The following is an 11,569-nucleotide window of genomic DNA, read 5'->3' on the forward strand; positions in this document are numbered from 1 at the left end:
CAACACATTCATTAAACCTGATTTTGAAAAAATGATCTTTGATGAAATGCTCAGTCCCAAAATATTTTATTAAGGCACAACTTGTCTGTCATCAATTCAACTTCATGTGTCTCTAATCTCACTTTCTATCAGGTTTACAATTCCCAGAGAGGAACACAGCATCACCATCATCTGAGCCTCCGGTGACCCGTGTCTCAGAGAAGGACAACTCGTGGTTGTACACCCTGGACCCCATCCTGGTCACCATCATCGTCATGAGTTCCCTGGGCGTCCTGCTCGGTGCGGTCTGCGCCGGCCTCCTCCTGTACTGCACCTGTTCCTACAGCGGCCTGTCATCACGCTCCTCCACCACCCTGGAGAACTACAACTTCGAACTGTACGATGGTCTCAAGCACAAGGTCAAACTGAACCAACAGCGCTGCTGCACCGAGGCGTGAGGAGGTTGAGAGAGGAAACGCAAAAGAAGACAGAATGGAACCTCTCACTATTTTCTTCATTTCCTCCAGTTCACTTTAGTGTCAGTTTACTTCCTCAATGGTGCAGATCCCTGGACAACAAGAACGCCATTTTTTAGCTCAAATGAGTACTTGTTTCCTGTTTGGAAAACATGGCACAGTCCAGTGTTGGTAGTTTTTGAACCAATGAGAGAAAGACTGGGGTCACCCAGATGGATTGTTCCATTGCGGGGGTGTTAGGCCTCAAAAAATAAATATCTACACATATCAATTACAGATTCCTGCTCCACCAAAAGACAACTGTTTATAAATGCATCATAGATTTGTAAGAGGTCTAGTTTTGAAACTGGATACTGTAAGCTACACATACTGAGTCAGAACACATTGTGTTGGAAAGGTGGTAGGTTAGGAACGTGCTTAGAAAGCGTCTTTTTTGATCACATGTGAACACAGTGGCCTAGAACTTAGCTCCTTTGTGTGGCCCGTTGGCTTTTTTGTTCCGTCGTAGACTCTGCTACCTATCAGCCTCAGTTATCCTCTTCCTTCCTGACAGTCTGTGGTATTTTTAGTCACTGACGCCCCTCAAGTTTGTCTTTCTGCTTGGTCACCCTCTTTCTGTTTAATGTTTTGGTTCTGGCCTATTGCCAGTCTGTGATGGCAGATAGGTAGAAAAAGAGGCAAAGAAAGTGTATGTGTGTGTAGAGGTGGGGAGGTAGGGGGGAATTTTAACCCATTCTTTTAATGACAGGGAGAGTTATTGTTAGATTTAGTTGTCAGAGACTGTTGTTACTGGTTCCTGTCGAAGAGAAGGTCATGTTTACATTGTGGTTAACGGTGAAAGGTCAAGGAGCTTTGGTCGGTGCAACCTATGGATTGCTGTTAAGGGCAGAGACTGAAAACCACTGGAGAAAGAGAAACAAAGAGAAAGCAAGAGAGACTATTACTGACAGAGCACTAAAATCCCCTGCCTCTCACAGGGGCGGTGTTCCCTCTGCGCTTTCGTGAGGACAAAAAACAAACGGGATCAAAAACAAGTGCACAGCCAGGGACAGTTCTTCTCAATCGACTGACTGTGTGCCCGGACACACAACAAGCCTTAAAAGCAAACTGTTCGCAGAAATGTTGAAAAGGAACGTTGAGGCGACACCAAGACAAGAGAGGAGGTGTCCATCTCTCTCTCTTTTTACACGTGGACCTCAAAAGCCATGATTTAAAGGACCTACCCCCCTAAAACACACACACACACACATCGCACCACCCCCACCTCAACCTGCTGGCTAATTGTGGCCTATTTTTTAAGTTGTTTTTTTTTTTTGTTTTTGTTTTTTTTTTTAATGTCAGCTCTCGCACAGCAAGGCGGGCATACCTCGGGACGGTTTTGAACCAATCAGAAAGGGGTCTTGTCTTGCATGTTCTGAGAGGACTCATAAGCCATGAGAAGGAGAGGGTGAGAGGAAAAAGTCTCGTTATTCCCTCCCGTGCACATACACACACACACACACACACACACACACACACGCTCATCTCGTCTACACACACTGACAGGATCCGCTTGTATATACAGATGTATATACAGAACGTTAACACACTCTCTCTCAGAATGACATGAACATACACGCTGAGAGGCACTCAAACCTAAAAATGAAGGGAATAGTGGCTGCTGCTGAGAAGCATGAGGTATATATTTGAGCCCTATGACTATGAAGTACAGAAACACACATGCATTTAACATTTCATCCAATTCACCCACATCACGTACACACACACACACACACTCGCCCTCCTTCTCCTCTGAGGCCCGCATCTCTGGATCCCACTGACTCTCTTCAAAGTGCCTTGGAGCCTCGGGGATCCAGCTTGCCTTTGGAGCCGGTATCAGATACAGTAATTTGACACTGACAGTGACAGTGATAGCGCCCCTTCTGCCAGGGAGGACCAAACTCATAAAAGGACAGGATCCCCCCTTCGCACTGCTCGGACTGCTGTTGTTGTTGTTGTTTTAAAGGGGTCTTTGTACAGAAATGCTCTTTTTATTATTGTTATTATAATTATTGTTATGATTATTTAATAAAGGATTTATACCATACTAAAGAATAAGCTGGCCAAGATTTTCTTGCTGTGATGTGTTTAGAAAAGTTGTCAAAAAAAAACCACAGAAGTTTGACTGATGCAAGGTTTTCTTAGCATTATTGACATTCCTGTAATACTTGTGGACACAACTAAATACTTCCTGTCAAATTAACCAACAAAATCCATCTTAGACTCGGAGCCAAACTTTCACTTTTAATTGCAAAAATAATACACACGGGGAATCACGCTCACACACAAATTCATGTTCTCCCTCTCACTTTCTGTCACATACACATACATACATAATGCTGTGTTGTCAGCCTGCTGCACTTGGCCTCTAATCTCCCCATGATGTCCCATTAGTCTGGACCTCTGGTGGCCCTCATTTAGGAGCTCCAACATCAAAGCTTTGAAGTGCCCGGCGTCTCAACCACACACACACACAAACACACACACACACACAAAGTCATACAGTACACATGCAATTACTCTGCCTCTCTTTTATAAAGCGTGCTGCGTCTCCCACACACGGTTCCATTTATCCTCATAAGCTTTCCTCACCTAAATGCAAACGCTGTTAGCAAATGCAGCACAGGGTTTCAGATCCAGAATGCGATATCTTTCACTCTTCTGGGTCTTGTGGACGCCTGCAATAAAGCAGACTAAGTGGTCCACATTTTGTGCAAGGGGGTGGCAGGGGGGCTCATGATGCCTGTTGCAGTCATGACTAGACAGATAAAATGAGAGCGACAAAGTTAATGTTGCATTTCTCAGCTTATGTGCGCTCCCGAAATGTGTTTTTCCTTGCTGAAATAGATTGGCATCATAGCTTATTAACTTTGACAATATTTAACACAACTTTGAGTTGACATGAAATGGAGCCTGTAGCACAGGTACCACATTAGCAGCTATACAAAGCAGAACAACACGTGTTGTCGCTGCACAGTGGCGATGGCGGTGGCTGTTAGCATGCTCCGGTCCATGACATAGCGGGCCAATTACTGCCTCTGAAAAGACACAGACAATCCCCAGTCCGCCGGAGGAGTGCGATGCCATCTGCTCACAGGTTTGATTGATCCCGGCAGAACAGTCACGACCACATCACACGAATGAACGCCGACAGGAAATTACCAAAGGAGCCAGATTGTCATTGTTCCATACCGCCTCTTGTTTTCACAACCAAATTATTCTTAATTTTTTTTTCCCTCTGAGTGTGTGTGTTACCCAAATGTTGTTTTTCTAGGTTTTTTATCAGTCTGTAATGGCACACTGCAGGGGCCCTTTCCTTTAGCCGTCAGATCAGAGAGTTCTTTTGCCTCTGAAGCCGAGGCGGCCTTCAAAGAAAAGGCTCTGGCGCCCTGTAAGTCGATAGGCCAGATTGCAGAGGGAGCCCATTTGATGGTCGCGCTACAGGAAGTGACTGAAACACACAGCTAATTAATCTGGGGATTATGTAATCAAGATGGAAGAGAGGGCAAACAGGCAGAACATTAGTCTTCACAGGTAGGGAAGAAACTTTGTTTGGTTTTATAATAAATAAATCACGTAGTATTTACTTTATATTCATACACAGATGCTTCTCATTGTGTCCTAGCAAGGTGAAGCCTGGCTGTATCTAGATACAACGGCTTTAACTGTTGTTAACTCTTGGAAATGGCTTGTGATGTAGTCATGCAGAATATTAATAGAGCAGAATTCTACCTTCCCAGGAGAAATTCAGAAATCGTAAATGCAAAATTCAAAAATCCTCCATATCCTCCTCCCTGCACCGTCAGTGACAGCCTGAAAAAGAGAACCACCTGGAGGCTAACCTCACATCTCTTTCAACAGCATCCAAAGAGCTGTCAGAAAACTGCAGCAGCGATGCATATATACATGCACATGCAGTGACTGACAGAGAATACTTACATTTTTAGATATGTTTCATGCACACACACACACACACAAACACACACACACACACCACCGCACACCCACATCCCAATGGTCTTCCTGGGAAGGGGGCCCAGATAATCTTGTCGGGCCTGCCAGCGGTTCAAAGCACCTATATGGGTCAGTGTGTGTGTGTGTGTGTGTGTGTGTGTGTGTGTGTGCGGGGGATGGAAGATTGAAAGGGCCTCTGTGGCAACTTGCCTGCCAATGACGGCAGACCCAGTGACAACAAATGCCAAAGTCTTATATAAACACCAGGCAGACCATCACTTTCCTTCCTCCGTGACATTATCATCTCCCCACCACCAGAGGATACTGCCTCTGAAAACAAATACAGGGAGGAAATGATTGGGATGAGAAAAGCTCTATTCACAGCTCCAAACTAGGCCAGTGTGCGTGTCATTGTGAAGCAGCACAGAGGAAATTAACTTGATAAAAAAAAAAAAAAAGATAGTGTGAGTGTGATTTGAGGCATTTTTTGTGGCCTGTTGACCAGGGAGCACATTTCTGATGGTCTGGCTTTAGTTTTGTTTTTGCTTGGATTCTAATCCCTGTAGACCGAAGCTGATGCTGGTATTGCTCATCAGCAATATTTGGGTGCAGAGCTCTGGATTTGATTTCCCAAAAGCACCTCAGCTCTGATATTTTCTCCGTCAGCAGATCTGAGGGCGTCGTACCAAGACTCAAGCATTTCCTCATAACTGAATTTTTGTTGTGGGCACATGCGCAACGTGACCAGTGGATCCTAAGTGGTGGGCCACCTGTTCGCTCCACTTGAGGCTGGTGTGTTTACAGTCACGGTTGCCCTATATAGCCCGGGAAACTTGTTATCAAGCATGGTGGGAGGCTTCTCGCGATGGGTCCTAACCATCTGTCTGGAGTGTTTGTGGTTGGATTTGAGTGAAGGTGTTGCAGTTCAAGAGACAGATCAGAACTGCTTGAGAAATTCTGTATTGTAACAATTGCGCTGTTTCAAGTAATTGCTTTGGATTAAAGCAGCCACACTCACAGCTTATTAAGATAAATCTATGAACCTTTAAGGAGTTTGTAGACCTGTAAATAGTCTGACTTGAATATTTCATTAAAATTAATGGTATGTTTACTTTGCCCAAGGTAATCTCTTAAACCACTGATATGTTAAATTAGATATAAGCTCTGTTTTGGTATTAGGCTGATGTTGCTATCTATTTAGTGTTTCTGCACACACAAATAGACCTTCCTAATAACTTGTTTCCATTTGGCAAGGATCCACTCTTAAACATCCAGTCCACCCAGCAGCAATTTAAAATGATATTAAGGGGCAGCGATCATTGTGTTAGTGCTCTAAAGATGAAGGAATAACTGATGACTTTTTTTCAGTTTTTTCTCAAAACAGATCAAATAAGTTCTGGGCCTGCTGTGAAACCTTAATCAATATGAACTCTTGAACCTGAGAGAGAAAAAAGCTAAAAATGTAACTGTCAATCACAAGTTAAGTAAAGGAAAGCTGTTGGTGGAGCAATCATGCTTGACAGGTTGACAGCATTTGAACACTCTTGGACAAAACATTTTTAAAGCGTCTCTTCAGTGCTGGTACCGCAGACAATTCTTTACTCCAAATCTGTCAAAAAATTTCAACAGAGTTGAGTTGCCAACCCTGTTATTATTTGAACAAGCATGTCAATAATAGAATAGAAAAAACAAAGTTGTATTTCATGAAAAGTGGTAATCAATTAACGATGACAAAAGCTTTCAAGAATGCATCTGGGGCAAAATTCTGAAACAAGCAAATAAACAGCTGTGCTCATCATGATTCACTCTCACTGTCATTAAAGAAGAAGAAAGAATGAAAATAAGAAATAGAAAATCATCTGAATAATGCCTCAGTCTGTTGTGTAAGGCTTGTACCCCCATTTTAGTCGGTGGAGTAATTGAAATGGCCTTCTCATAACTTTCTCTTCAAATTAGGGCTCTTTCATTATGTATTCCATTGAGGCGATAATCAAATTCAATTGCACTTTGAGACCCATCTGTTCCAAAATAATTGACGATTCTACCCTTCAAAAAAAAAACAAAAAAAAAGAAAAACAACCTCCCGAGTCTGCTTGGCTCTGCACATAAATCTCCTCATCTGAATCAAATTAGCTTCACAAGTAACGTGTGTTTACGAAGCAGCTTTGTAAGAACACCCGCCACATTTCCTCTTTGATGAAGTTGGACACTGCAGTATGATGTAGACAGAAAATACAGCAGTAAATAAAAAGGTAAAATGAAAAAGCACAGAAGGGTTTTTTTTGCCCTTAAAAGCCTTATTACTCAAGTAATTTCAATTTGGTGCAACTTGCTATAATAAATGCCCTTAAGTGAAGTTATAAATATCAATGTTAGCTGGCAACTGAATACCAATCTGCAAGGGAAAAGGTTTGTAATCATACATTTAGACATATAGTAGATACATCTCTTACAGCTGGAAAAAAAACCCAATGACCTCATCCCATCCTTCATTTATTTATACACAACGCCGACTTCCATTATGGCATGAAATTGCAGCTGTCAGTCAGTGACTGTCTTGTTTTGTTGTTTTCCTTTTAACTCTGTTTTCCTGATTTGATCATAAGCAGTGTAAACCATGAGGAAAAGTGTTGTGGCAGAGGGAGATTATGTGTCAGTGAGGCCAGTGTGGATATGAAGCCTCAAGAGGAGAGACCTCTGTGTTTGGTTAATGTGGGATGTAGCTCTGTGCTCTGTGTATATTCTCAATCCTCTGAGTGGGTTGCTGTTGATGGTATGGGTTATATTTTATGCCTTGTAGGAGGTAATGTGTGTGTGTGTGTGTGTGTGTGTGTGTGTGTGTGTGTGTGTGTGTGTGCGTGAATGTAATGTGGTGACATCCTTCTCTCTGTGATAGTTCTGTACCACGGCGCTCTGAGTAACTGCACCCAGGAGAAAGCGGATTTACAGCATCATTCAACTGTGCTGAGCTCCAGTTAAACATCATTCAAACCGCCAATTTAGCAATCTCTCTCTCTCTCTCTCTCTCTCTTTTCTTTTCTCTATCTCGCCCCACACACACACACCAACAGACTGGAGGGCACACATTAATATTCATAATAGCAATTTCCCCCGATCTTCGCTTATTTGCAAAGTTTCTTCTTACTTTTGATTTAAGAGAGGCGTTTGAATCTGTCGAATTGGTCATCGCGCGCTGTCCAGTTGGACATCGCGCGCTATCAGCTGGGTGGCGCGCGCTGTCGAATTAACATCGCGCGATGTCCACTGAGCGGCAGCGCAGGATGACTGGGTAGGTGGTGCACGGTTTGGGTATTGGGTGCCTGGTAACTGGATAGGTGTTGCACGGAGTGGGTAGGGTTTTGAATGAAAGGGCTCTCCATACTTCTTCATAACACCACACAGGCTCCTGCTGAATGATGTCACAGAGGTAGATTCATGGAACATTTGCAGTAGGTGTTTGGAGATTTATCTCTGCGCATTCCTCTCATTTTTCTGTGCAGTATTGTTCTTCACTTGAATTATTATATCGCACAAGTGAATCTCACAGCTGCATGAGCTTGAAATCACCGTGCTCTCACAAGCTTTCACACTCTGAAATATTCATACAGTGATTCGAGAGAGTAGGCAGTAAAAAAAAGGAGAAAACACATTGTATACGAATGTAATAATTGTTCTGCATATAACCGAGCAGCAAAGGAGGAAAGGGGCCTGCTCAATTTGCTTATCAGTCCCTCTCGAGCTACAGTTTGGGCCCTTTGAGACATAACAGCATCAGGCCACTGGGGCACAAGCAGGGAGTCAAGTAAACACATCATAGTAGAATAAGCAAGCTATACAAAAGGCCTTCCTCCCATGACCAAGGCCACACACAAAGACGTAGCACTGCAGTTTTCATATATACACTGAGAAGAATAACAAACAAGCAGCCCAATCCACTGAAAAATAGCACTGCAAATATCAAATCAATATCCCGTCTTTATTTTTGAAACTGTTTGGACTTGGCGTCATCATGGGATTATTTGTAACTGTAATAATTCTCAGAGGATGGAACCAGGGGACCGCGCACCACCTGCCCTCTCCTCTGAACACACCTGGAGAGGGAAAACAACAAGAGTGGGCAGATGAGTGGGTGGATGCAGTCTGGGTGTGTAAAATTACTGCTGTGAGGATGTGTGTATTTTTGTTTACATGAACGGACCTGTGTGTGTGCTTGTTTTACAGTAAGTGTGTATGTGTGTGTGTGCATGCACAGGTTTAGCTCCCAGATGTCCTCCCACCCAAGCCGCTCTGAGTTTTTTTGGTTAGAGGCCTATCTCTTTCACCTTTAGTTGTTATGGAAACAAGAGCGGCTATAGGAACAGCATTAGCATGGGTGTTGTATGTTAGCCCCAGAGAGCATGGCATGCTAAACAGAGCAAGTTCACCAGGTCAAACTATAATATATCTCTCTCAGTACCTTCCCAAAGAATGAGAAGTGCTTCCATACTTGTGTGCCTCTGTATTGAGTGGATTGCCTCCCAGATTTATATAGAAGTGAAAATATAAAAGGTTTTGCAAATTATGCGCATATAAATTCAGTTCTGCAGTGCTTCTCACCTGTATTTTCCAGCCATTTGTGTCCAAAATATGATTTTTTTGAACTTCATATTTTCCCCTGCACACGCGTCGGAGAGAACGTGAGACTTCCTGCTGCACCGTCTTGTCCCCTGCTAAGTTTCGACTGGTGACACTGTCAAAACTGTATCCGTTAAAAAACAGCTCCTGTAACTTATGAATATGAAATCATATGCTGTGTGTGTCTGTGTGGTATATACAATATATATGTGTGCATGTTTCTTATTGCATTTCCGTGTTTCCTTCCCTCCCGCCAGCCACCCTAGATGCATGACAACATCTGGTGCTGGCAAGGTAGCCTTTGACACAAAACACACACCCACTACTGGCACTGCAATGTGTCTGAGAGCATCAGTTCTTCATCAGCAAGAAGATGCTTCCAGTATTCCCACGACCCCCAACCATATAAATAACCCGCCCCCGCTTGACACTAGTGAGAGTCCTTGTCTCCAGATGCTCTGCCTGCCTTGCATCTACCCTCAAGGCCTCCTCCTCCCCCTCCTCCCCTTCCATAACCACACCACAGCCTGGAGGAGAGCAACACTACCTGCATACAATCAGCACATGCACATATTGTATACACACACACACACAGGCCAAGGCATGCACGTAGCTGTGATGGATGGCCTTCCCCTCTCTGTAATGCACAAAAGCATTATCCGTCACCCTCCAGCCCAGAGGAAAGAGATGCTCTTTTAAAATTGACACTCCGCTCCCTGGCAGCCTCCCTGCCAATCTGCATGGAAGTCGGCCCGACTGCGAAGGTACTCGTGCAGGAAGGTGCCCCCTCCTCCTCCTAATTCTTCTTGGGTGGGGGATCATAGCAGCACTTACAGTTCATTTAATACTTCCCACGTCATACTTAATCATTCAAAGCAGGGATAAATCAGGCAAAATGTGCATTTATGTCTCATGGCAAAGCTTTGTGTATTTTGGGAATATTCTGTTATTACATGTGTTGATAATATGAATGTGCACATCTGATCAAGGTCAAATCCTGAAATAAAAAGGTGAAGTTTACTCCACATGGACCATTGAGAAAACGCCAGGCAGGCTTTAAAAATAAGTTTGTTGTTGTCTTTCTGGTTGTACTTGTGTTTTCCTAATTATTTTGGACTCAGGTCTCCTGCATAGGAGCCAATTTATTTTATGGTTCCAGCTCATTTTGTGATATCTGATTTCTCATTAGTAAGATAAATATTTTCATTAATTCTTATCTCCAATATTTAGTCTAATTTCTCTTTGTGGTCAGCAAGTTGCCATTAGCCAAGATCCTAATAAAGAACAAGATTATCTTGGAGAGAAAAAAAATACCTCTTGTTGCTATTTCACACACTAAACATACAGTTTATTCCTTGTTTTTGCATTCTCTGTTGCAGTTATTTTGCACATTCTGCATATTTGCATATATAAGCATATGTTGTATGTTCCCACTGAATATTGTCTACGGTCAAATCAGCTGCTCCTGTGCAATCAGTGGCACCTGATGACGCTACAAAAGGCCCTTCCCCCATCTCTCTCTCTCTCAGCCAGCAGACTCAGCAGAGGTTCGTTGACTGGCATTTTTGGGTTTCCTTCACATTATGATGTTACATGTTGGGCTTTTACAATACAGGATTGCTATTTTTTTATTATACACCAAGGGTTGAGAAGGATTGTGTTTTGTTGCCTTTCTTGCTACAGAGTGGCATAAATTATTTTGGGCATTACAGGTAAACCCTCTAAAAAAAGTTGTTGTTTTTTTTGGTTTGAGGTAATCCTGAGTGGAAAAATGTGTGCAGTTTTTAAAGTTGTGTGGATATTGGTGTACCTCAGAGGAGGTGGTTAGGCATAAGGTAGTTTCTGGTTAGGTAGTGATGGACTGAACTTTGTGTGTGTGGTGTTTAGCACTATTTGTGATGAGAGAGCATTATGTTTTGCTTCTATGTGTAGTTAAATGCGACTTTGTTCAGCAGAGGTGGGTAGACTAACCAAAAACTGTACCCAATTAAAATTTACTTTATAGACTGTAATACACACTCAAGCAGAAGTAAAAGCAAACACCAAAATAGCTACTTGAGTCTGACAATATAAATAATAAAAATGTTAATGACAAATAATTTTAAAAAAACACTTAAAATGTACTATTGAAAAAGAAAAACAGAGCTTCTTTGAGGTGAAGGTGAAGACTCTTGATCAGCTTAAACAGTTGAGTCACCTTGAAAAGCTGCATACCTGAGGCTGTTGCTTCCCATTTAATTGAACAAAAGTAGAGAAAGATACAGTGCAAAGTGCAACCTCAGAGAGTTTGTTTCTTTTCTAAGAAACCTGAACATATTGTGGCAGATTGTCCTATGTTGAGTAAGAAGCAGAAAAATGCTAAGCCTGGGGCACTGGTGAAAACTGTGTGTAGCTCCAATACATTACAACTCCACTATGATGAGGAGGACCTGGCCTCAACACACTGTCCATCATGAGGTGTTCTTTTAGTCTACCTTTCAAAATTAGAATGAGAAAATAGACAAAAA

The 11,569-nt window shown here is 42.7% G+C and overlaps 1 protein-coding gene across 3 annotated transcripts in view; it reads left to right on the forward strand.

The window, feature by feature from the left end:
* Positions 1–1,549, forward strand: part of nrp2a (neuropilin 2a) — a 66,227-nt gene extending 64,678 nt beyond the window's left edge. For all 3 annotated transcript variants that reach the window (XM_044344907.1, XM_044344909.1, XM_044344910.1), the window contains exon 18: positions 133–1,549. In XM_044344907.1, coding sequence (XP_044200842.1) covers positions 133–437 — 305 coding nt within the window. In that variant the 3' untranslated portion in view covers positions 438–1,549. The remainder of the gene's footprint in view (positions 1–132) is intronic.
* The last annotated feature ends 10,020 nt before the right edge of the window (positions 1,550–11,569 follow it).

Source organism: Thunnus albacares, chromosome 24 (genome assembly GCF_914725855.1).
Source record: "Thunnus albacares chromosome 24, fThuAlb1.1, whole genome shotgun sequence".
Taxonomy (NCBI): domain Eukaryota; kingdom Metazoa; phylum Chordata; class Actinopteri; order Scombriformes; family Scombridae; genus Thunnus; species Thunnus albacares.